Source organism: Camelus dromedarius, chromosome 14, assembly GCF_036321535.1.
Source record: "Camelus dromedarius isolate mCamDro1 chromosome 14, mCamDro1.pat, whole genome shotgun sequence".
In the NCBI taxonomy this organism is placed as follows: domain Eukaryota; kingdom Metazoa; phylum Chordata; class Mammalia; order Artiodactyla; family Camelidae; genus Camelus; species Camelus dromedarius.
In genome coordinates, this window is record NC_087449.1 from 33788015 (window position 1) to 33815322 (window position 27308).

Here is a 27308-nt window from a genome sequence, read left to right on the forward strand (position 1 = left end):
TTTGACATAAGAGAAGCCATTCTGGCCTAAGCCATTTTGTGATCTAGGCCTGGCCACAATGCTTGAACAGGTCTCAGTAGTTAATGATCTTAAAGGAACGAAGGAATGCAGGAACAGAGGAAAAGCAGTCAAGAAACAATAGTTCAGGGATAAAACATAGTTCTAGTTCCTCCTTAGGGGATATACATAACAATCTGATACATATCTTTGAGTTGTTCTACAGGAACTAATCAGTACCCGCTACCCCCGCCCCCTATCAAGTAGAGGATGGTACCTACGTGCTAAGAATCTAGATGGTCTTACATGCTAAGACCTAAGGAATAATGATATTGACCTTTTCTGACCCTGGTGACTTTTTTTTTTCCCTAATTGTCTCACTTAAAAAATTTTTTTTTCTTTCTTTCTTCTTTCCTTCCTTCACCCTGGTGACTTTAATCAACTGAAGGTTGGACTCCTGTCAACCTTTGCCCCAATTCTATGTTGAAATCTCCTCTACTCAAGCCCTTTCATGAATATGCATATACCACCCAAATCCTTTCATGAATAAGCATGTACCCTTAGCTTAAAAATTGCCGAACTTTGCTGTTCTGGGAGACACTGCTTTGGGAAAGACCCCAGGTATTCTCCTTACTTGCTGCAGGTAATAAATCCTCCTCCTCATCTTTGGATTGGTGTGTCTTTTGACTCAACATTCACTGAGGCAAACCTAGTTTTTGGGTAACATTACTTGTAGTCTATTATTGCTTTGGAGAATTAAAACAAAAACAAAAACAAAAACAAAAACACCCCCAAATAGACATGTCACTTCAGGTATTTATTCAACAAGTATTACTGTTTTACAATGTGCTGGGAAGCTATGCTAGGACCTGGAAATAAATAACAAAGAAAAAAAACACTGCTCTGAAGGAGGGCAATCTAGTGGAGCTGCTTAGTTTAAAAATGGTAAGTTCTTTAAACCAAATGGGGATATCTGAACATTTTTCAATTTGTCTCATCTGCTGCTCTAGTTCAGGTTTCATCATCTCCTGCCTGAATCTCTGCACTTCCCTTCCCAACTCTATTCTCCTATCTTGTGTTATTTGTTGTCACAGAATTAAAAAAACAAAACAAAACAAAAAAACTTTTATTGTCTGTTTCTCCCCATTTGAATGCAAGCTCCACAAAAGCAAGAATTTTTGTTTTGTTCTTGGCTGAACCCCCCCCGTGTCTGGAGCTTATAAGGCCTAGAAAAATGTGAAGACTTAACAACTATCATCAATACATTTCCCTGATTCAAGTGCTTCTCCATTCGTTCACATTTGTTTCGTATTTACGTGCTATGAATTCTTGCCCCACGGTTAATAAGCTATGTTGTATCTTATTAATATGTCAGTTGCTTTTTATTTTCAAGTATGTCTGTTTCAATCATATTTTGCCCACCAAAGGCAGTTGAAAGCAGAAAAAGCTTTGGGACAAGGGACTTGAGGGTAGCAGCCTGACACGCGGTGGCTGCTCAATAAAAGTTGGCTAACGTCAACTATGGACCCCAGCCTGTGGGAGAGCTAAAAAGCTTCCCCATAGAAGAGTGAGCACATCTAAACTGGTCTTCTTAAGCACTTTCTTAGGCCTTGAGGGCGAATAGCACGAAGGTCCGGTAGACTACAAGGTGGAATCCGAACGGCTATTCCTGGCATTCAGCTCAGCCCCCCTGAGGGGTGGCTTCCATCCGGCGGCAGAAAAATACTTCCGGCGTTCTTTTTTATACGTGCTGAGTCACGGCCGAAGGCTCCCCCCGCTCCCCGGCGTGAGGGGCAGGATGCGCAAAATACGACGTGAATAGGGAAAAAAACCTAGGGAATTAATTTTCTCCACTGACTTCTCGATTTTCTCATCAGGGGAATATTTTCCTCTAAGCCGCGGAGCACTATTCAGCCTCGAGGTGAAACCACTTTCCCGCTTACGTCATAAACACGGCGCAGCCGTCCTAGTTCCCTTCTCCCGTAGTCCTCCGCGCCACGCTCTCCGCCTCCTCCTCCTCGCCCCGCCCACCCCAGGTTTCGAAGAGCTCGCTGAATCCGGCCCGGTCTCTTTGGTTCCTTTTACTCCCTGCTTCCATTGGTTGATTACGTGCGCGTGACTGCCCTCTTGCCTTAAGATTGGCTAAAATCAGTTGCGTCATCGATGGCCGGGAGGGCGGGGGGACAAGGGAAGTTGGCGTGAGGGAGACCGGATTGGGGGAGGGGTTCAGGCCTGTCCTCCCCAGCGGCTGCGGCAGCACCAGCGCCGGCCTCCGCCGCCTCAGGAACGCTGAGGAGGAGGAGCGGCTGGAGGAGTAGGAGGAGGAGGTGGGCCCTGGGGAAGCGGGATGCCCATCGCTCCGGCTTAGTGGTGAATGCTGAGGAGAGTCACGGTTGCTGCAGTCTCTGCCACCGGGAGGAAGTTGTGGTGTGAGGGCGGGCGGGAGCTAGCGGCGCTGTGGAGAATAGAAGCGCGGTGTTGGTGCGAAGACTCGGCGGCTGGCAGACCCTTTCCTACTTTGACCATGCCTGGAAGGAACAAGGCGAAGTCTACCTGCAGCTGCCCTGACCTGCAGCCCAATGGACAGGATTTGGGCGAGAGCGGCCGGGTTGCCCGTCTGGGAGCCGATGAATCTGAGGAGGAGGGACGGAGGGGACCTGTCAGTAATGCCGGAGACCCTGAGATCGTCAAGTCTCCCAGCGACCCCAAGCAGTACCGGTGAGGGAGAAGGCTTGGACTGGGAACGGGAGCAGGGTGCGGGCCTCTCTTGCTGCTGTGGTCACTTGTCTCCTAATCTTAACGTAGGAGCAACAGGGGCACACTTCCACGCCGAAAGCTTCCTTGAGTGGAGGTGGCAAGGGCAATTAGGGTCTTCCATGTGGTGTTGAGGGGGAAATCTTGGAATCAGGATGTCAGAATGGAAAGAGTTGTTGTAGTAGTTTTGACATTCGCTAAAGCAAGAAAGGAGGTTTCTCTGAGGAAGGTAGGCTGGATGGTCAGGGAGTCTTGGTAATATGTACGAGGAAAGATTGAGGGAGGTGGGGGGTTTAATTTTGGAGAGCATATTTAAGGGACATATTATCATAATCCACAAATATTTGAGGTGCCCATTGTTCAAAGAGGGGTAAAACTAATCGGTAGAAGTTACTAGAGGATCGTGTGGCTTAAGTAAAAGAACTTAGGCACCAGAGTTGGATGAAGTGACTTATTTCCATGGGTTGTTTCTCAATTGCTAGAATGATTGGGTGACCTCTTCCAAGAATATATTAGAGAGGACTTGAATCTCAGTTGACTGAGTCATAGAAGACTTGTCAGGTTTTTTCTAATACTGAAATTCTCAACTTTTGTTTTTGGCAGAATCCTCAAAACATCTCTAGTAACTAGTGGTTCAGTTCCCACCTGAATATTTTCTTCACAGGTAGCTTATTTCATAGAATGTCATGACTCTAATGTATTTTGAAGAGAGGTGATATTGTCCAACTTCATTTTACAGGTTAAGGAAATTGAGATTCCAGAGAGTTTGCTTCTTGCTGAGAATTGCAGAGCTGTTATGAAAACCCTGTCCATCTGATGCCAAATCCAGTGCACCATTTATTGATTTTTATCAAGTTCTTACTAATCTTGAATTGAAAGCTGAAGGATTCTAGGTTTCAATTTGTTATAAGCCCCTACATTGAGCAGGAAAGAACCTTGGAGATAATCTTTTTCACTCCCCAGCACTCCTAATAGACAGCTAACTGAAACTAAGGTCTAGAAAGAAGTGATTAAGACCGTAATTTCTTCTTTCACTCCAAGTCTAGAGTTAACAGTACACAACTCTTTGTACTACTCTTCCCAGGCTGCAGGGTTGAGAAATCTTTATGGATGGGCTAATTTTTTTCCTTTTCTCATCAAAGATGTGGTAATATTAATAATAATGTAAATGAACAAGTTGAAACCTTAATGAAAGGTATTTAGTTTTTGCCTTCCAGAATAATAGCTTCAGTTTTTTTTCTGCCTATATAAAGCTACATAATAATAGGTAATATTTATAGAATGTACACTATGTGTCAGATACTGTTCTAGCTGCTTTAGATGTATTGTTTCATTTAATGACCTAATTTTGGGCAAATTCTTCTGAAAAAAACTTTTTAAGTCTGTGTGCTAGGCACTGAGCTATCTCAAATCTTTTCTGAAACTTGGTTGAATATAACTTAAAATTTTTTTTATTGAGGTATTGTTGATTTACAATGTTGTGCGAATATAAACTTAAAAAAATGTTACTTTATTCTGGGTACTGAGCATGCAAAGATGATTAACACAGTCCCTGCCTTCAGGGAGCTTCCAATGTAGTACAGGAACACAGATGCATAAAAAAGGTATAATTAGAGCACTAAAGTTTTATAGAAACCGTAAGAGAAGTATGTGGTAGGTATATTGAGGAATAAAGTAAGTAGTGCCAAATATACCTGAGGAGAAAGTTAGAAAAGACTTCAATGAGGAGATAATGCTTAAAAGGTAATTCTTTGAGTAAGTTGTTGCATTTCTTTTTGTGGTCTTTTGCCAAATGATCATCCTTCTTAATGTCTTAGTTTTCTTACTTTAAAGTGAAGGAGGTCAATTAAGAATAGCATTGTTTTCTGGTAACTTGCTCTCCTTCCAAAAGAGCAGGTTCACTTTTATCTGTTTTATATGTTAAAGTTCCAATTAGACTTTTAAAGAAAAGATTTTGTTACTTTAAAATAAAGGTGGAAAACCTTTACTGGATGATTTTTTAAAGACTAACCCAATCTAAAGTTAAATTCTCTGAATTTTGTAACCAGAAGCAGACATGAAGCATCTGCAGCCCAGAGAGCTGAATTACCCTTCCAGGACTTGCTCAGATGTTACTCTGTGAAGCCTTTCTAGGCAGAACTAATCTGTCCTTTCACTGTATTTCAGTAATACTTGGTACATGGTCCATTATAGTACATATCCCTTAGTATAATTATATGTCTTTTGAATATGTGAATAAGCACCAGAGGTGGACCTGATTAAAGGAATATTTTGATGAAAATAACACCTCAAAATATTTACCAGTCTCCATTCATTAAGTAATAGCGTGTGGAATTTTACTTCTGTACATATAATTTGTTTTAAGCTTTTTTTGAAGTGTTTATTATACCTCTAGGACATCTATTCTGCTTTTTTTCTGATCTGTATAAATGTTTGGGAAGTGTTGATTTCCTTCTGTTCTGGAAGGATTAGGGACTTTTTTTTCCCCCGTAAAACAGGCATTGAGGTCTACTTAAGTGGTCCTCTAAGAAGTTGTAGGGGAAGTAGTGGGAAACATAAAGGAATCCTTTAGTGGTGAAGGTTTGAAATAGCTAGTGCAAAGAATGGGTGAAGTAAACTTGGGAAATACTGATAGAGAAGTTGTTAAGTTCTTTTTGAGCATGAAAATGACACAGGTAAAGCAGTATTTTAAGAAGATTAATCTGAAGGTAGTAGCTTGCCACAGGACGTAGCAAGACTGTTTTAATAAGTAATTATAATTGTGAAAAAAAATAAGAAAAAACCAAAACAACAACAACAACAACAAAAAAGAACAAAAGAAGGAAGTAATTATAATTGTGTATTGAATGGTGTGCACTTACGGTTCTAATCTTTCTCTAATTGATGTCTGTCTGTCTGTCTTTATTTCTTTCTTATTTTACTTACTTATTTTTTGCTTTACTCCTATTAACTCAGCGTAACAAATGTTTGCTTGGGTAAAGACTTGTGAATCCAGAGATCATATCTGTTTTGTTCACTCCCAGAACATAGTTTTCAAATAGTATTTGTAGAATGTATAAATGTATGAGTGCCCATATGCCAGGCATTTTCATGGAACTTTTGGGGATATTCTGCTAGAAATTTTTTAAATCAAATTTTTACCTTGGCAAGTTTTTAAAAATAATTACTTGATTTTCAGAGAAGACAACTTGAATAGGCAGGTTACAGAGAAAAAAATATAAATTATACAAATAGTAATATATGGTGATACTGTAGTATATTTAATTCATGTAGAAACTTGTGGTAGTTGACACATAGTAAGAATTCAAATGTTAAGTTATTCTTTTAATATGTTCGCAATTATTAAATGATACTTGAAGCAGTGTAACAAATAGCAAAAAAATTGGCAACAACTTTATTGTCCATTGGTTGGCTAAAAATTATTATACCATTCTGCAATGAAAATAATATATAGCTTTAAGAATAGATAGATGGTTTTATATATTGATGTGGAAGGGTGTCCTTTTATTTACTATTGAATGAAAAAACCCAGTTGCAAACCAAAATAATATTGTATAATTCCATTTTTAAAAAGAGAAAAACCTCACAAAACAACACCTCCTATTACATGTCTACTTAAAAGATAATTTTCTATGTTTAGGTATATACAGAAATGATTAGAAATGATATTCACCAGGCTTATTTCTCTAGGGAAAAGGAGAAGAGAGTTGACTTGAGTTGTTTACTTTTTAGTAATTGAAAAAGATAAATCACTAAACAAAAGTATTCTGTGGTCCATGGAGGAAATTTAGATAACAGGAAAAATTTTAAATTCCCCGTAACCATTCTATCCAGCATTAATCACTGGTAATGTTTTTATAACCGTTATTTCTTTTTGCTATGCATTTATAAATTTATAATTTTTAAACTGTATAATACTATGTTTAGCAGTGTCGTGAACATTTTCTTAAGTGTTTTTCAGTATATTTTCTCTACTCAGAAGTCCATAATTTAATCATTTACCGTTTTATAAGATAATTTGGATTATCAGCTTTTCTTAACCGTAGAAGCTTGTTTATTCTCAATTGAATCCTTTGTGTGTAGACCCAATCTTAATGGGTTTGGTAGATATGGAGGGTAACCTCTGATGATCTAGTCTGTTTCTAGGATATTCATTAATTGGGGGAACTGGCAGACAAGAAGTTGGTTTGTTGTAGGACTTCCACTCTGACATAGGTCTCATATTCATTCTGGTTCTAAGAATGAAGTCAGTCATTAAGCCTAACCAACTCACAGGAAACTGAGTAGATTATAGTTCCTTTCTACTGTGTATGTATGTATGTGTGTTTGGCAGGGATGGTGGGCTCGGTTATATTGGCCCCGAATTAAACTGTTTTCTAAAGGTTAGAAGTAGATTGTAGTTTGGAAAGTTCACTTGGTCCTATGGAGAGATGTTTATAGAGATTTTTTATTTTTATTACCACTACCAACAATAGTCTTTGATCTCCTAATAACAGCTGGTATTTGTTGAGTGCTTACTAGGTACTAAGTACTATTCTAAGGAGTCTACGTAGATTATCTCATTTAATCTTTGCAGTAACCTTTTTAGATAGTGCTCTTATTACATGATAGCCTAAATCCTATTCTATGAAAATACATTACTGAGCAGGTAATGAGCACTAATTAGAGTGCAAATGGATTATTTTCTCTCATTTGGTTCCTTCTAAGCAAAGTTCTTAACCATTGGCAGATAAGATCTAAGTTGCTCCATTTTTTGGTTCTTAACTTTCTAGCTTCATCTTTTGTTGTGCTGTTTTGTTCTACTTTTCTTGGCACATGCTATGCTCTTTGGTCATGTTTGCCTTGCATATTCAAGCATTACCTTCTCTGTGAACCCTTTGACTCTTTCCCTTTAATCTTTCCCTCCTACATGTGAGTTATTTTATTTACGCTCTTGTGTGCCCCTGTAGCAATTTTTTTTCAAGCTGTTTCATGTTTTTGTAAGTACTGTTTGTCTTTCCCCTTTATTGTGCTGAAATTTTTGTAGAGAAGGACTTTGTTTCTTTGCATCGTTGCATGCCTTCTCTTCTGTTATTAATAAATCAACTGTCTGTGCTCCTAAGATCCATCTCTTCACTTGTGCACAGGCCACCATCCCCTCTTTATTGATCCCATCCACCAATTACTCCAACAATTGTTCCCCTTCCATCGTGCATCACCAATTTCTCCCTTTTACTGGATCATTCCCATGAGCATACAGATATGCTGTGATTGTTCCTATCTTCAGGGGAAAAACATTTCTTTACTCACATTCCCTTGGAACTGTGCCTTTCCAGCTACACAGATTTCTCTATTCCTTGATAGCAAAGCTTGTTAAAACAGTTGCTGTACTAAAATTTTGCTGTTTATCTACTCCCATTATTTCTTGAACTCATAGTGGACTCTTGTCACTATTGCATACCAAAATAGCTATTTTCAAGATCACCAATAACCCTTAAAATTAGTCAGTTCTCAAGTTCTTATCTTACTTGACCTTTCAGTATCTTGTGACACAGGTGATCATTCTTTACTTCTTGAAATGCTTTTTATTCAGTTGGCTTCCAGGTCAGTACTGTTCTTAGTTCTCTTTCTGCCTCATTTGCAAGATTCCTCCTTATCTCCTTGATCTCTAAATTTGGGAGTATATGGGCTCAGTCCTTGAACTTTTTTTTCTCTTCCCTGTCTACCTTTGCTCCAAATATTGTCTCATCCAGTCTTGTGGCTTTAAATAGCACTCTGACAATTTTACTTAGGTTCCCCACTTCATGCTCTTTCTTATTCTATTTTATTTTTCTTCATAGCACTTATTTACCTTTTGATATTCTATGTATTTACTTCTTCATTAGAGCAAAGACTTTGTTCACCACTGTATGTCCAGTGCCTAAAATAATGTCTTTCTTGTAGTCTTGCTTCCATCTCTGACTCTTCATCCTTTTCTCCTCTGGCCTGATTGTTATATAAGGATATGTTTTTCAGTCTTTTCTTTTTGTATCATTTTATTTCTTTTATTTTAGATCGATTTTTTTTTTCAAGAAATAAAACCATGTAGATATACTTGAAGCTCTTTGGATACTGCCCACTCCTATTGCATTCCCTGTCCTCTTTTTTCAGTGTTAACCATTATCTGAATTTGGTATATATACCATTCCTATGTATATTTTTATACTTCTTATTAAATATACATGTATCTGTAAGCAGTATACATTATTCCTTTCACATGTTTTAAGACAATGCTTTAGTGGACATTTTTATACATGACACCTTATGTACACATTTGAGAGTTTTTCTATATACGTATAAGTGAAATCACTAAATTTAAAAAAATTGAAGTTTAGTTGATTTACAATGTTGTGTTAGTTTCAGGTATACAGCAAAGTGACTCATATATATATATATATATATGTATTTCAGGTTCTTTTCCATTATAGGTTATTATAAAATATTGAATATGATTCCCATTGCTATACAGTAGCCCCTTGCTGGTTATCTATTTTATATGTTAATCCCAAACTCCTAATTTATCCCCTTCGGTAACCATAAATTTGTTTTCTATGTCTGTGAGTCTATTTCTGTTTTGTAAATAAGTTCATTTGTATCATTTTTTTTAAGATTTCACTTAGAAGGAATGTCATGTGGTATTTGTCTTTCTGTTTGACTTCACTTAGTGTTATAATCTATTAAGTCCATCCATGTTGCTGCAAATGGCATTATTTCATTCTTTTTATGGCTAAGTAATATTCCATTGTGTGTGTGTATCTATATCTACCTATATATACATACACCCCCCCCACCTTCTTTATCAATTCATCTGTTGATGAGCATTTAGATTCTTCCATGTCTTGGCTATTGTAAGTAGAGCTGCTATGAACATTGGGATGCATGTATCTTTTTGAGTTGAAGTTTTCTCCAGATATATGCACAGGAGTGGGATTGTTGGATCATGTAGTAACTATTTTTAGTTTTTTAAGGAACCTCAGTACTGTCCTCCATAGTGGCTGCACCAATTTACATCCCCACCAACAGTGTAGGAGGGTTCCTTTTTCTCCACACCCTCTCCAGTATTTATTATTTGTAGACTTTTTTGATGATGGCCATTCCGACCAGTGTGAGGTGATACCTCATTGTAATTTTTTTGTTTGTTTGTTTGTTTTGGGGAGAGGTAATTAGGTATTTATTTATTTATTTATTTATTTATTTATTTATTTATTTATTTATTTTTAATGGAGGTACCTTGTACATCCTAGGCATGCACTCTAGCACTGAGCTATATCCTCCCCCTCCACATTGTAATTTTGATTTGCATTTCTCTAATAATTAATGATGTTAAGCATCTTTTCATGTACCTTTTGGCCATCTCTGTGTTCTTCAGAGAAATGGCTATTTAGATCTTCTGCCCATTTTTTTAATTGGGTTGTTTGGGTTTTTTTTTGTTTTTTTTTTTTCAGCTGTATAAGCTGTTATATATAACTTTGGAACTTAATCCCTTGTCAGTCTCCTCATTTACAAATATTTTCTCCCATTCTGAAGGTTGTCGTTCTATTTTGTTTATGGTTTCCTTTGCTGTGCAAAAGCTTTTAAGTTTAATTAGGCCCCATTTGTTTATTTTTGCTTTTATTTCCATTTCTCTAGAAGGCAAATTGAAACAAATATTGCTGTGATTTATGTTAGAGAGTGTTCTGCCTGTGTTTTCCTCTAGGAGTTTTAAAGTATCCTGTCTTCCATTTAGGTCTTTAATAAATTTTGAGTTTATTTTTGTGTATGATGTTAGAGAATGTTCTAACTTCATTTTTTTACATGTAGCTGTCCAGTTTTCCCAGCACCACTTATTAAAGAGACTGTCTTTTCTCCATTGTATATTCTTGTCTCCTTTGTCATAGATTAATTGACCAAAAGTGCATGGATTTATTTCTGGACTTTCTATCCTGATCCTCTGATCTATGTGTCTGGTTTTTTTGTGTGTCAGTACCATACTGTTTTACTTTAGCTTTGAAATCAGGGAGCATGATTCCTCCAGCCTGTTCTTCTTTCTTAAGATTGTTTTGGCTAGTTGGGATCTTCTGTTTCCATACGAATTTAAATTTTTTTGTTCCAGTTCTGTGAAAAATGCCATTGGTAATTTGATAGGGATTGCACTGAATCTGTATATTGCCTTGGGTAGTATAGCCATTTTAACAATATTGATTCTTCCAATCCAAGGACATGGTGTATCTTTCCATCTGTGTCCTCAATTTCTTTCCTCAGCATCTTATAGTTTTCAGAGCATAGGTGAAATGACTAATTTTTAAACTTACTATACCAAAAGTACTCTTCTGATTGGTTGTACTATTTTACACTTATACCAGAGTTCCTGCTTCTATACATTCCTCCCAATTCTTGATATTGTTAGATTTTTTTTAAAAAAAAATTGAGAATTTGATCTCTGGGAAATATTTCTCTCTTTAAATTTTTCAATTTATATTTTCCCTATTACTAATAAAATCAAGCATTATTTCATGTTTCCTGGCCATTTTGATTTCTTTTTATGAACCACCCATTTTTCTATTGGATATTTTTTTTCCTTTTTAAAATTGACTTCTGAGAATTCTTTACATATTTTAAGTAATAATCTTTTGCTGGTTATATGAGTTACATTGTCTAAATCTATATAGTTTATCATTACCTTTTGTTTATAGTCTTAAAATTTAATTAGATTTATATTTATTTATGGTTTTTGCTTATTTCTTCTAAAAGTTTTGTAGCTTTGCTTTTTATGCTTAGGTAAGGATCTAATTTTATTACTATTTTTTTTTAACAATATGGACAACCAGTTGTCCATGCATACCTTTTGAAAAGTCTATATCCTAGAGGTGACCAAATGTTTTCTGTAAAGAGCTAGATAATAAATATTTTAGGCTTTGTCAGTCAAGAGGCAAAATTAAGGACATTATGTAGGTACCTACGTGACAGGAAAGAAAACAAATTTCTGCAAATTTTTAATTAAGTTCAAAATATAACAATAGTACTTATTTGGTAATACAGTTCTACTAGTAAGAAGAGTGGAATTCTTTTTTGTTTTTGTTTTTGGGAGATAACGTTTTGCTTTGGGAGGGGTTCAAAGTTGATGCTCCCTTTCATTAAAGTTGATTGCAAATGTGTCATCTGTTAATACTGATTTACAATGAGATTTTATATATTCCATCTTTCAAAATGTGTTTTCACAGCGAAAAGTACTGCCAGATACTGGTTAGTTCATAAGCATTGATTTTATTTGAGCATATTCATTGCTTGGAAGGCATTTATAGAATTCTGTTAGTTTCTTCTCCGATCTTTTTTGCCATTAAGGGTATCATTATATTGTGGATTAATTATGATTGAAAATTAGTTGGAAGCTCCTCAATTGCACAGTTAAAAGGACTTTGAAATGAGGAAATTTCCTTTGTGCTTTCACCGATGTCTGAAAAACACCACTGGAACTGTAGTTTGCTTGGAAAACATATCTGCTGCAAATCTGTGTGGGAATGGAGATGTGGCTTCTTATTTTAACTTTTGACAGCACAGGAAATGTATAAAGAAGCTTGCTATTGCTTGTAATTCAGGTAATACTAGTTGTTGTTGGGATGACTTTACTGTAAGGTATACAAGGCATACAAGCACTGTTTTGTAATTTTGGGTTGGATTCATTAAGAAACATTATGAAAACTACAGCAAAAGCTTATTTCCAAAGCAGTTTGGTGTTTGATAGTGGTTGAAGGCTGTTCTTCAGAAAAGTTTTAGTCTTTACCCTGAGCCATTCCCTCCTCCCCCTAACCCCTGGTAACTACCATTTTATTTTCTATCTATGAATTTGACTGCCTTACATTACCTCATGTATGTAGGACAAATACAATATTTGTCCTTTTGTATCTGGTTTATTTCAGTTAGCATAGTATCTTCAAAATTCATCCATGTTTTGGCATGTGTTAGAATTTTCTTCCTTTTTAAGACTGAATAACGTTCCCCATATGTATATACCACATTTTGTTTATCCATTCATCTGTTGATAGATATTTGGGTTGTTTCCACCTTTTAGCTGTTGTGAATAATGTTGCTATGAACATTGATTTACAAAACCTGTTTAAGTCCCTGCTTTAAACTCATTTGGGTCTATATCCAGACATGGATTTGTGCAATCATTTGAGTCCTCCCAGTATATTAACATTGCTGTGTAATAGTTCACCTCAGAGTTTAAGTGGCTGAAAGCACAGTGGTTTTATTATATTCTGTGGGATGGCCAGGCAGTTTTTTTCTTGCTTTTACCTGGGCTCACTTGTGTGGCTGCATTCGTTTCATGGGTTGGTGGAGCTAGGGGGTCTAAGATGGCTTCAGTCACATGTCTCAGGCCTTGATGGGGACAGCTAGAAGGTGGGCCTTCTTTCTGCACATAATATAACCTCATTCATAGTCTGGCTTAAACTTTTGGATGTGGCAGCTGAGTCCCAAAACAGGGGAGGCAGAAACTGCAAGACATGTTGAGGCCTAGGCTCTAGGACTTCACACATCATTTTCACCACAAATTATAGGGCAAAGTTTTCAAAGCTAGCCCAGATTCAAGGGATGGGACTCCAACTCTTTCTGGGAAGATTGACCAGGTCACAGCGGGGGCCATTATTAAAATCATCAGTAACACCTAATAACCTAACAGCTGATCATAGACGAGGAAACGTGAGAAATGGGGAAGGGCCATTTGGGGAGCAAAAAAGTCTCCTGCTGGATCCTAAATGGTGTGACTTGGTATTATATTTTAAGAAGTAGAGAGGCATGTGGATTTTTTGAGCTTGTTTATTTGGAAGAACTATACTGCAGTAAGTCTTTTTTTTCACTTTTTGTATTTTGTCTCTTTTTAAATAGTTGTATGATCAGCTTTAAATTAATACAGCTTGGGTAAGAAGGCTTTAGCTGACTTAGGCAGGCCATATCAGCTTTACTGTGTGGGCTCTTTCAACTTCAGAGTTGCAGCTGGCCTAGAATTGTAGGCAAAGCTAGATGGGAATTTGATTTTTAATGCTTTGTTTGGCATAACAATATTAGTTCTTTTATGGACTTCTTAACCAGGTCTGCAGCTTTAAACTGCAAAGATGTCTAAAGTTCCAAATGTGCTATAGAGTAATTAATGACTAAAGCTCTAGCCTTAAATTGTTAATTCCAGGTCTAGACAGACAGTACATCTTTCTAGGTCAGAAGAGGGTACTTTGTAATTATGTACATTGTCACTATTCCTTCCCTCCCCCCCACCATGTGGTCTCAAGTATTTTTGGATTTAAATACATGATCTCTTAATCTGGTAGTTTTAGTGACTGAAAGTGGTTTCACAAAAGGTTGGTTTATTTTATTAAGGAACAAATAAAGATGAGTGGGTGGGTACTTTAATATAAAAAGAATAATACTATATTCTTGATTCTTGGACTTGGTTTGAAAAATCTACTTTGATCTTTATAGTTAGTACAGGAGCAGTGGGAGAATGAAACCAAATAAAGGAAGACAAGTTGAGTAAGCTAGAGGGAGAGAGGTTTTCTTATTCATCTTAGAAGAGCCCTACACCTCCAAAAACTTTTATAAATACATACACATATACATATAAACAATTGAGACTACATGGTTGGGGGGTAGGTAATGATAGGTTATATAATTATAAAGTTAGGCCCCCAAGTATCCTTTTTTGACCTATAATGATTTAGCACTATCTATCTAGGTCTAGAAATAGCAATTTAAGGATAGAAGCTGATTTGCTAACTATTTTCTCTCTATATGTGAAAATGAGGTCTTAAAGGCTGTATAGTAAAGTATACTGTGTTATGGCTATATTTTTCTGTGAACATTTGCATGATTTCCACTTTTTTCCTATCAGAAATTTTGCTTCAGTGAACACTGTTGATACCTCATTGTGTGTGTGAATATTTCCATAAGATACCTAGAAATGAAATTACCAGGTTAGAACGTATGCAGAGTTTACATTTTTAAGAAAAAATAGATATGGCCATATTCTCCTACAAAAATACTGTACTAGTTGAGATTCATAAGCAACTGTGTGAGAATACTCTGTCCCCTTGTAGTGTTCAATAGAAGTAATTTTAATTAATTAATTAATTTTGCTAATTTGCTGGATGAAACATATTTTGTTTTAATTTATCTTTGATTTCTAGTGAGGTTCAGCATCATTTCATTTATTGACCATCTTATTTCTTCTTGAAATATTGTCTATATTTCTAAACCTGTTATTTTTCATTTTTTTTTTTGATCTTACTGATTTGAAGGAACTCTTATATATTGTTAATCTTTTCGCTCAGTATGTAGTTTGCTCTTTGATTCTGTTTATGATGTTTGTTTCAAAAAAGTTTTAAATTAGACTATAGTGAAATCTTTCTTTTTTTTCCTTTATGGCTTCTAGATTTTGTGTCTTGTTTAGCACAAATCTTCATTCCAATATTATAACAATATTTTCTCAAATAATTTTAAAACATTTTTTTCTTTTAGCTCTGTAATCTGTGTGGAATTTATATGTGTTGAGTGTAAGAGAGAGGTGGCTATTTTGTCTCCCTAAATAAATTGCCTATTTCAGCATCATTTATTGAATCACAATAAACAGTGTTGCAACAATATTATAATCATTGCTCTGTTTCTAGAACCTGTTTTCTTTAATTGATCTGTAGATGTTCCTGTGCCAGCATACTCTTTAATTTTGACTGCTTTAAAATACTATATTTTTATAATTGGTAAGGGAGTTTTCCCTTTTCAAAATGTTCTTGGCATTTTTGTGTTTTTTTTTGTCCACATGAATTTTAGAATCAGTATGCCAAGTTACACACACAGAAACTTATTGGGTGTTTTAAATTGGTGTTGCCTTGAATTTATAGATTAATTTTAGGGAAAAATTGATGTCTTTGCAATATTGGATGTTCCCTGACAACAGCATGGTATGACTAGTCAAGTCTGTTATTTTCTCTTGTATAGTTTTTTAGTTTTCCTTGTGTTAGATGTGTTGAGTAGTAGTGAAAAGAATGGCTTCTGGTGCCATGCTACTTGCTAAGCTTAGGCAAATAAAACTCCTTTTTTTGTGCATTAGTTTCCTTATCCATAAAATGGGAATAATAACTCAGTAGGGTTATTATGAAGATTAAATGCATTAAGATATATGTTAATACCTTTAATATACGTACTGTTGTTATTAGGTATAAATTGAGGTATTTTATGGTTTCTGTTGCTTTTGTGAATAGGACCTTGTATTTAAATCTCATTTTAATTGGTTACCTTTTAATTGGTTATCTTTGGTATATAGGAAATTCATAATTTTGTTCATGGTTCTTGATTTTGGATGCTTTGCTGAACTATTTAAAACTATACTAATCGTTTTTTTTTCTTTTTTTACATTTTCTTGCATTCTCTAGGTAATCATATATTTTGCAGTGAATTATTTTAGCTTTCAATATCTTTGCCTTGTAATTCTTTTTATTTGTATTGTGGATCTGTTTTCATTGACTAGGATTTCTAATATAGTTTTGAATAGAAGTGATGATAAAGAGCATTTTGTCCATGACTGTCTTTAGATGGATTTGATGTTGATTTATGGAAGTTAACTCTCTGTAAAGCTAAGGGCTTTTTGTGTGTGTGTATGTTCTTAGTTTGTTAAGGAGTGGGTTTTGGATTTTTACTATACAAATAATAAATGATTATATTTTTAATATAAAAGATTAGAAAAGATATAGAAATTATAGAGCAAAGCAAGAAAGTTCTTGTATCTTGCTCTGCTTTTATTCCTCTCTCAGTTGTTATGTTTGTGTTACATTTGGTTTGTATTCTTATAGTTTTTTTGCTGTACCTTTATATACATTTAATGTGTATATGTGTACACATAATTCTACTTATTTTTATAAAACTGCCTGAGAATCTTGTTTCATTTAGCAGATATTAAGTACCTATCATGTATCAGGCCCCCTATAGGCATTAACATTTTTTTGTTCATTCAACAAGTACTTCTTCAGTGTTTGAAAGTGCCAAGCATTGTCTTAGGTGCTGGGGATACAGCTATGCCTTCAGAGCTAACATTCTAAAGGTACAGGCAGAAAATTCAGAAAACAAAAACAAGTGATGTTAAATGGTGTGAAAAAAAAATTAACAGGATAAAAGGAGGGTAGGAACTGACTGGAGTGCTATGTTAAATAGTGTGGTCAGGGAAGGCATCTTTGAAAAGGGGACACTTTAGCAAAGACTTAGAAGAGATGGAACAGATTTCAAGAAAGAACAATAAAGTCAGAAACTAAATCAGCAAAGAGAATGATGGAAGAGTGGTAGGAAAGAAGATTGGAGAAGTAGTGGGGGATAAGATTATGTGGAGCCTTCTAGGCCCTGATAAGGATTTGGAATTTTATTCCAAGCATTATGGGAAGCCATTGATGGTTTTTGAAAAGGGAAATGACCTTGCATTAGTTTGTCAGGGCTGCCATAACAGACTATCACAGACTGAATGGCTTAAGCAACAGAAATTTATTTTCTTTTAATTCTGGAGGTTAGAAGTCCAAGATCAAGTTGTTAGTAGGTTTGATTTTTTTACCTGAGGCCTCTCTGACTTGCGGGCGGTCACCTTCTTTGCTTTGTCCGCACCTGGTTTTTAATCTGTGTTCAAATTTCAGGACTTCAGTTAGATTAGATTAGGGCTCACCACAATGACCTCATTTTAACATAATCACCTCTTTAAAGGCCTTACTTCTAAATACAGTCATATTCTGAAGTTAGAATTTTAACATGACTTTTGGAGTTATGAAATTTAGCCCATAATACACCTGATCTGCTTTCTGCAGGCTGCTAAGGACAGACTTGAGGTGTGTGTGTGGGGTGGGAGTCGGGAGTAAGCTGGGGTATTGAAGTTAGAATGGACAGGGAGACTGGTTATGAGACTAGAAATAGTGACAGCATAGACTAAGGAAATAGCTATGGTGTCGATAAGAAGTTACATATTTGTGATTTATTTTGCAGGTAGGATGCATATGATCATTTTGAAAGTAGAATGCCGTTATTTTTTTTTTCTCCTTGTGTTCTCTATTTTTGAAAATTTTAAGCTATTAAAAAAAAAAAGCGCTTTACAAAATCTAAGTGGTCTCCTTCCCACCTGCCCCCTCTTCCTTTTAAAGCTGCCTTAATGTCTACTACTCTGATGTTCTGTGTCTCTAAGATTCATCCTAGAATTCATTTCTAGACAGATTGTTCACATTCTTAGAAAACAGTTTTTCAATTTTAACATGTCCTACTGCTGTTTGATTATTTGGCACAGGCAAGCATGGCCTGATTGGCCAAGTTATTACTGCTGAAGTTCTTTAATTATCATTTAAGAAACTTATAAGACCATAATATTTGATATATGTAAAGAAAATGTGTAACTTTTATTTAAGTGGTGGATCATAAATCCCAAAATGAATAACCTATTACTCAACTTAAAAACTAGCATCTATTTCAGTATTCTTCTCCACATGCTCCCTCAGTATCCTCCCATGCTGTCCTCCTACAACAGCGATTTTGAATTTTGTGTTTATCCTTCTTTTGATTTAAAAAAGTTTTTATCATATTTATGTACATACAAACAATATGCTGTTTACTTTTGCTTGTTTTTTGACTTTATATAAATGGTGTTCATATGGTATGTAGTCCTTTGTGACTTACTACTTTCACTCATGTTTTTAAGATTATAATTGTTGTAGTTTGTTTTTGGATTATATATTTCCCTGTTTTATAGTAATTCTATTATGTGAAAATTCCATTGTGTGAACATACCATGGTTTTTCCATTTTGCTGTCAGTAGATATTTGGGTTGTTTCCAGTTCAATTAATAATTGAGCTTCTTTTCTTGATGCTCTACCTACTGTTCATTTACTGACCTGGAGCATAGGCTTTTTTGACTTACTTGGGAAGAACTAATCCCTTATGTGTGTTTAGGCCTATGGCCCTCTTTTCTGTTTTCTTCATCAATCTGATTAATTGAACTTTGATCTGCTAACAGCATCCTTTTCTATTTTCTGTTGAGATTGTATTCTCAAACAAAACTAAAACAAAAAGCAACCATTACATCTTTTCTTCTGTTTTCTTTTTAAATGTGATTTTTTACATGGAAAGGAGATAAATCCATGTGTTCATTAGTCTTCCATCTTGACCCAGAGGCTCCTTTTTTCTTGTCTTTCTTTGCACGTTATTTTCCCCAGTTTCTGCTAGTAACTTTTTTTTTTGTTTCATTTTCATTTTCAGTGCTCGAGTTAAGTGTACCTTGTCTAAAGAGTTCTTCCCTGATTGCTTCCTTCTTTCTAACATTTTGTGTTTACCTCTATCATTCTGTATTGTACTAGACAATAAGTGCCTAAGGGTGAGAAGTGTGGTTTTATTCTTTTTACCTTAATGTAAGGTGGTATCTGATACACTAAGGCTGCTTGGTAAATGCTTATTGACTAACATATCAAAGAATGAGTATAAATGTAGTAGGTCCCCAGTCATCAAACTGGCACAACAGTTTTACTGAATAGGATAATCATCTTCCTAAAGGATTATCATTCTGTGGGACTTAGTTTTCTTAGAACAAACTTAGAGTTAACTTAAAACCGTTTTCTTAGTCCATAAAAGCAGCTTTGGAGACTGTTGTAAAACATCAAATACATTGTTCCAATGAGAATCAACACGGTTTAAATATAATGAGATTTTGTTTAATATTTAAGCTGATATGACTGCCCTGTATATTGAATGATGTGTTTCTTGTAGGTTAAGTCTTCTTGTGTGGCAAAATGTTTATTAAGTACTTATAAACTGAAAAAATAGTAAAAGAGGCTGATGGTGGGTTTGTTGACTGTGTTTAACTTCTGAAATTTAGTTTTTGCATAGGTGAATATATTTTCATAGTTCGAAATTAAAAATACAAATGTTATATATTTGCCTGTATATAGAAAATACAAATAATGAAGTGTCTCTCTCATCTTTTCCTTCTAAGTACTTAGAAACTGATAAGCTTTTGATGTTCTCCTCCCCAGAAGCAACTGTTTTTTATTAGTTTAAAAATAGTATTGGGTTTTGTGTGTGTGTGTGTGTGTACTCGGATTTTTTTTTTTAATTTTGCTAAGCTGATCATGTTGGTGTAGTGTAATGAGTAGCTGACTCAAATGTGTTGTAATTTTTTTTTTTTTTAGATACATCAAATTACAAAATGGCTTGCAAGCACTTTTGATTTCAGACCTAAGTAATATGGAAGGTAAAATGGGTGATGCAACAGATGATGAAGAGAAAGAAGAGGAAGAAGAAGAAGAAGATGATGACGATGATGATGACGACGATGACGACGATGATGAAGACTCTGGAGCAGAAATAGAAGATGATGATGAAGAGGGTTTTGATGATGAAGATGAGTTTGACGATGATGATGATGAACATGATGATGATGATCTTGATACCGAGGATAATGAACTGGAAGAATTAGAAGAGAGAGCAGAAGTTAGAAAGAAAACCACTGAAAAACAGGTGTGAATCATGTCTGTTATCTTTTTCTAGTTGGGGAATTCTTTGGGATAAGTTTTAAACTTATGTTTTATCTCATAATTAAAGTATATATCTGTCTTTTGACCTTCAGTAAAGGTCTTTTTATTCTGTATAAAGATTACATTTTTAAGAACATTTTGCTCTGATTATAAAAATGACAAATACTCATTTCAGAAGCTAATGGAAAATAAAGAAAAACAGAAATATAAAAGCTGCCCATAACCATAACTCTTAGAGATGATCGCTGGTAGTATTTGAATTTATGTGTATTTGTACACATTATATGTTTAAAAAACAAATTCCTAGGGGTGAGGATCTGCATAATTCTTAGCTTGGGATAGAGGTATAAGATAGTGTATTGTCTTTGGAGAGACTGGAAAAAGCAAAAGAAAAGGCTAGTGAAGAGTCTTTACCTGGGACTGGGGTTCTAAGAGCCCTCATGGGTAGTTTCTATCTAGATAATTGATTGTGGTGTATCTCTTTTTATGGCAAAGCACCAAAGGTCTGGACAAATAACAAGTAAATTGAAAAAACTGGAGTAGAAATGGGGAGTTGAGCTTAGTGTAATATATAATAACAGTGAATAGATAAATAGAGCTTGATAGAATTTTCCTCTCTGGATTTTTTTTTTTTTTTTGAAGAATTCCTTCTATTTTGCAGTAGGAAGTACCTATATTGGAGGATAATATTCTGGAGCCATTAAAGTTCAGATATCAGATTATTAACACTAAAATCTAAATGTCAAATGTGTTATACTATAAAGTCCACCTTCAAAGTGTGAAGATGTGAGATATAAGTAGTAGATACGTCTTTTTTTTTTTCATTGAAGTATAGTCAGTTTACAATGTGTCAATTTCTGGTATTTTTTTTAAATTGAAGTGTAGTCAGTTTATAATATTCTATCAATTTATGGTGATATGTCTTAAATAAATCCTCTGATAGGTGCTCTTCCTGGAAAAAATTAATTTTTTTCATTTTCAGTATTTTATTTAATGTTATATTGCATTAACAATTCTTAAAAGAAAAAATAGTTATGTATAACTGAGTAGCAGATCTTTTAAAGCCTTGAAAAAATTATTTTTTTAAAGAAGATTGTGCCAGTTCTTTCATAGAGTTGTTTTGAGGGATTGAGTCATGTTTTAAAGAAGCTGTTTGCCCCTTGCTAATCAGATTATGATTGATGCTTGTTTTGGGGGAGCATAATGGGCCAAGTGGTTTTAGCTTGGAAAGCTTTAGGGATGAAAACCAAAACACTGAAAAAAAAAATGTATATACTACTTGATAGTCTATACTAGAGTCTTTATAAATAAGTCAGGAATCAATAAATTCACTTTTAATTTAAAGTAGACCTCATAATTCCAAATAAAGCAATGATAGATGGGAAGAAATGATAAAAATCAAGAATGGAAAGAATATTAACAGTCAGGAAACCTGAGTTCTAACTCTGGTTCTGTCCCTACCTTTCTGGAGGATTTTAGGCCTTATCGTTTTCCCATTTTTTCTCTCATTTCTAAAACAGAATTGGATTACATAAATTTTGGAGTCCATTTTAGCTCCAAGACTTATTGGGTTATAACTTTAAAACTGAATATTCTTTGTAATTTTCTTTCTATATTTTAGTCTTTCTGTTAGTAGCTTTTCTTGTGTTGTGGGCTTCTTTATATCTTCTATCGACTGATAAGCAAAACTCTAGGATTAAATTAAAAATTGTTTTGACAGCCAATTGTCAAGATATGTTAAAATATCTTAGATTTATACAGCAATTGTGAACCCCTTTGACAAATGGAGATGCACATCTAGTATTTGGGTAGCCTACCTTTTTTAAAATCTATTTTTGTATATAGTGGCTAACATTTGTAAATCTCAGACTCCCAAATTTATCCCCTCCCACCCTTGTTTCTTCCTTTCTTTCCCTGGTAACCAAAAAAAAAAAAAAAAAGGACACTATGAACTCATCTACAAAACAGAAACAGACTCACAGACTGGGTACCCCTTTTTATTTTGCTTAAGTGCATCAAACTGTAAATGTTTACTTCTCCTAGAAGCAACAGGGTCAGATACTAGTAATCATTTTTAAAAATGGCTTCAATGCTACCTTTCTTTTCTGAGAACTTAATTTATTTCCCCATAAGATATTGATAGCTAATGTTCTGGGTATTAGAAAGGAACAAAGGAACCCTATATAGTTTGAAGAGAAGATCAAATTGTTTTGATTCAGATACAATAGGTACACTAGTGAAAGGAAAGACCTCATGATTATAATGATGGAAAATGATTTAGCTTCATTGAGTGAATAAGTGTCTGAAAAGGAAAATAAAGTAGGTTGTCTAGATAAGAGGTGACTTAAGAGTAGGATAGGGTTTTGCAGTGGTTTTATGGTTTTTTATTTGAAAAATGTGAATTGTGTTTAACATAAACATGAGAATTTATGAGGGAAATGGGAAGAAAAGTTTGAGGTTTTTGGAGAACATTTACCTAATTAAGAATTGTTCTTCTGAGTCTTCATTTTTATCCTCCTCCATTTTCTTCCTCCCAGAAGGAAGTTGATCGTAATCTGAAAAGTTTGATAGATTAACAAGATTGAAATTTAAGTATGGTATATATTGAATTATGATTTGTTCAGGGCTTAAGTCAATTTCAGGTATGAATTTCTCAAGTATGAATTTCTTGGGTAGATAATTCTCAAGTATGAATTTCTTTTCTAGCAATCGCAGAGCCTGTTTTTGCTGTGGTCAAAGCTGACTGATAAACTGTGGTTTAAGTCAACTTATACAAAAATATCTTCAACCCTGATGGTCGAAACAAGAAATCTTTTTGGGGTAGTTGGAGCTGAAAGCAGGTTAGGCATCTATTAAACATCACAGAACAGGTTAAACTGTGGTTTGAAGAAGTGATTATTCCCTCACATTTTAACTGAGTTTATTTGCCTAAGTCTTCAAAATGGGACTTATAGTATCAAGTGAGGCTGTTTGGTTCTTCTAAAAACATGTTCTTTTTTACCCCCCTAACAAATTACCAGACTTTATACCAGGGACATGCTCTTTTTTAAAAGCTCTCTAAGAGTGTAACCATTTATCAAAACAGTCTGTCACCAAATGTGTTACTTTTAAAATTGACATTTGTAACATTTGGGAAAGTTAATAATTCAAGTTTCTATCCTCAAGGATTCAGATTGACTATTTTTCTTTCCTTTTTTTGTGTCTGTTAACTTACAGTGATATAATGGTATGCCCTAATAATTTTAAATGCAGAGTTTGGTGTACCTCTTGACCATCTATTTTGTTGAAAACTGATTTTCCCAAGGTACTGGCAGAATATCAACTGATAAGTAATGTAGTCTATATATCTTCAATATGAAATGAAGAACTAAAAAGCCTCCTTAGAGTCTAGTTCTGTAGTTTTTTAATAGCTAAAGATTTTCTTTTTTAACTATTTGTTTATTATCTTTGTTAGATGCTTTCCTGACTTGTTATTTTATGCCCTGTTTTAATAAAAACAAAACTTTCTGAGTAAAATATTGAGAAGTTTCACATCTAGTAACTGAGTTAACTGAACACAGAGCCTTCAATTGGTTAGAGATCTTTAGAGATAATCTACTTGGATATATTACTTCTGCAGATATCCAAAATCTGATAAGTCAGGAAACAAACTTGGTTCAGAATTCTGAAATGCTGACACAAAATGATATTTGGGTGGGCTGGCCAGTCCCCCTTCGCTTTTTTTCTGTCTGTTTCTGCTTTTTTCCTTAGGTCTGCACCTGTTCAGCATTTGGCAGGATGGCAAGAGGAGGAGCAGCAGGGTGAAACTGACACAGTTCTGGTGAGTTTCACTTTGCTGCTCCTCCTGATTCTCAGGGAAAGAATTTTGTTACTTTCTATTGGAAAACGTCCATCTCCAAGTGAATCATTAAGATGAGATGACAATATTATTCCTTTTGGATTGACTCACTATTTGTATGTGTTCTACTTACTCCAGTCTGCTGCGGCTCTTTGTGTTGGAGTTGGGAGTTTTGCTGATCCGGATGACCTACCCGGGCTGGCACACTTTTTGGAACACAGTAAGATCTTTGTAAACTGTCATTCCTGGGTGTGTTTTTTCCTCCAAATCTGTATGAATTGATTTCAAAGATAAGTAACTGGTTTGGTAGAATTATGACATGTTTAATAAGAAAAAAGACTAAGAAAAAAATCATTATGAATATCACCAGGGAAGACTTAATTTTGATCTCTTTGAGTTTACTTGCTTTGAGGATTAGAGTGAAACCACTTAGAATACTAAAATGTAGGCTTTATTATTCAGGTACGGTAAGACCAACACGTAAGGAGAAAAATTGCTAATCTCTAGGAATTCAGGTTGTAGTCTTGGAAGGGTCAGTATCTTACACAGTTGGCAAGGCCCCAAGATGTCAAAGCATCAGAAATACAGAAAAGAAAAAAGCATGATTAATACCAAAGCAAAGCAGAAAAAATTCAATTTAATTATGAATGTACCTAAGTACAACCTATGTAGATGCTGTAGTTATGAGTACCTAAATCTGTATTTGTTTTCCTGAATTACTTATTTTTTATGTTCTGGTTTTCTAAGCTATTGAGGATAAACTTACCACCTTATCAGTTTTTATAGTAGAAATTAATCTGCATATATGTCTATGTTTATTTTAACCTTTTTACAAATAAATTATATGTGTCTTTCATTAAAAATAAAATGTTTCATTTTTGAGTATAAAAGTAATGTGTGAGCTTTATAGAAAATTAGAAAAACAAAACATAATAAAGAAAGTAAGTATTATCCAGAAATAGCCATTGTTCATGTATTGGTATATTTTCTTCCAGGTTTTTTTTTTTTTTTTTTTTTTTTTTTTTTGCATATGAGAAATTTTATCCTTGTTAGTAAAAACATTGTCTTTATTTTTGTGTTCTTTCCACTTAGTGGTGTTCATGGGTAGTTTGAAATATCCAGATGAGAATGGGTTTGATGCTTTCCTGAAGAAACACGGGGGTAGTGATAATGCTTCAACTGATTGTGAACGTACAGTCTTTCAGTTTGATGTCCAGAGAAAATACTTCAAGGAAGCCCTGGATAGGTAACTAACTAAAAATATATTTTTATTTTGATTATCTAATGCCACCTTACAAATAGAAATATTGGGCATTGTTATGTGGTGTTTGTTTTCAAGTAGTACTCTAATTCTGTAGAGTTGTCACAATACTTTATTTGGAGAAAAGGGCAAACTATAAATATACCTTGATTCTTGTTCTGTAATACTTAGTCTTTGCATTAAAGATTAAACTGAAATACTTTAAATACTTTTTGAGTTTTGTAAACAGTGTAGTCTCTGTTGACTCACTGTTGCAATTATTTTTCCTAATTTAGTAGGAAATACAGAAAAACAGAGACAAAAAAAAGAGATAAGATTGCTTCTGGTTTTATAATCTTTAGATCACTATTTTGGAATATAACCATGTATATTTATAGTATATATGGGATCAGCTTGTTCATATCTTTATATTTTTAAATAAGATATATCATTTTTATATATAATTTTATAATTTATAAACATGATTTTTTGTTCAGCCAGTCACAAATTATTGGATAGCTGAATTGTTTCCAGTTTTCTAGTATTGTAATGCTATGATAAATACCCTAATCTTTGTGTACGTTCTTAATTATTTCTTTTAGTTAAGTTCTAAGGAGTGAAATTGCTGAGTATTTTTGCATGAATATTTTTAAAGCTTTTTTTTGTATACTCACTGCAAAATTGCCTTCTAGAAAGTTTATGTTAGTGCATTAGTAGAGCTTTGATATCCCAAGATTACAGACCAAAATCTACACTAGAAAAAAGTGGTATACCAAGTTCTAGATAAATGTAAGATTGAAATCTAAAAAAAGAAATCTTGAGTTTGGTTACTATAATGTAAGCTCTGAAGGCAGAGATTTTGGTCTATTTTTTGTTGATATATCTCCAGTATCAAGAATTTGGCAGTCACTCAGATATTTCTTGAATGAATTAATACAGTTTCTTTATAGAAAAAAATAAAATCAAAACACAAATAACAAAAACATTTCTCAAAACATGACAAAGTTCCAATTTTATTAAAGAAATTGTCTCATCCTTTAAAATACTAATTTGACGCGGGGTAAATTCCTATATGTTGAAACCATATGCCATTATTTTCAATGGAATAAATATTTGTGTTTTTAAACCCCCAAATTAACAAATTTTTTCCATTAATTTTTTGGCATTAAAACAAGGCCAAAATCCCATTAAGACTGACACAATTACTTTGATAGTAGCATTTATAATAGGATACAACATAGTGGTTTTTCTTCATTAATCTAAAATATGGCTGTCTACTTGTATTGAATGAACTACTTTATAGCTCTTGTTTTGTTTGTTTTGTTTTTGTTTTTGTTTTTGTTTTTGTTTTTGTTTTTGTTTTTGTTTTTGGAAGTCCTGGAGATTATGCCCTGGACCTCATGTATGCTATGCATGCACTCTATCTCTGAGCTACACCCACCCCTTAGAATTTACCATCTTAACTTTTTTTTTTTAAATCCAGGTACTGGGGATTGAACCCAGGACCTTGTGCATGCTAGGTGTGCACTATATATAACTCTTTTAATCACATACTTAAGGACATGCTCACAGCACATACATTTGATACTCAGTGTTTACCTAATTAAAAAATTAATTCCAAAATAACAAACAAAAGATTAGAGACCAAAGAAATTAATGAAGGCAATACAAATGATGCCCTAAATTATCTTTCTTGTAAACGTAGAAAACCAGGAATACTCTGAAGATGACTGCATGTTTGTTCTTGCTTCAAAGTTCTTAGATCCTAAGTTTCACGACAGATAGGTCTTTATGTATGAAGAAAGCTTAAGTAATAGACAAGTTGAATTTCTGTGACTTTATATTTGGTTATATCCAAATATAAAGATGGGAAAAACTCACTTCATTGGAAAAAAGAATAGGCAAAGGATTTGTTGAATAAATTCTGACCACCTCAAAGATGATG

The 27308-nt window shown here is 34.4% G+C and overlaps 1 protein-coding gene and 1 long non-coding RNA gene across 5 annotated transcripts in view; one reads left to right on the plus strand and one right to left on the minus strand.

The window, feature by feature from the left end:
* The first annotated feature begins 2195 nt into the window (after window positions 1-2195).
* Window positions 2196-27308, plus strand: part of NRDC (nardilysin convertase) — a 71423-nt gene continuing 46310 nt past the window's right edge. The window contains exons 1-6 of one of the 3 annotated variants that reach the window (XM_064493591.1): window positions 2196-2715; window positions 19941-20268; window positions 22992-23125; window positions 24036-24105; window positions 24262-24343; window positions 25216-25369. In XM_064493591.1, the coding sequence (XP_064349661.1) occupies window positions 2372-2715; window positions 19941-20268; window positions 22992-23125; window positions 24036-24105; window positions 24262-24343; window positions 25216-25369 (1112 nt within the window). In that variant the 5' untranslated portion in view covers window positions 2196-2371. The remainder of the gene's footprint in view (window positions 2716-19940; window positions 20269-22991; window positions 23126-24035; window positions 24106-24261; window positions 24344-25215; window positions 25370-27308) is intronic. The other 2 variants (XM_010984744.3, XM_031465117.2) reach the window with 2 other exon arrangements.
* LOC116156868 (uncharacterized) overlaps window positions 22623-27308 on the minus strand; it is a 37980-nt gene continuing 33294 nt past the window's right edge. For both annotated transcript variants that reach the window (XR_004140761.2, XR_010383836.1), the window contains 2 exons: window positions 24257-24392; window positions 22623-22840 (listed from right to left, as the gene is read on the minus strand). This is a non-coding gene — a long non-coding RNA (uncharacterized LOC116156868). The remainder of the gene's footprint in view (window positions 22841-24256; window positions 24393-27308) is intronic.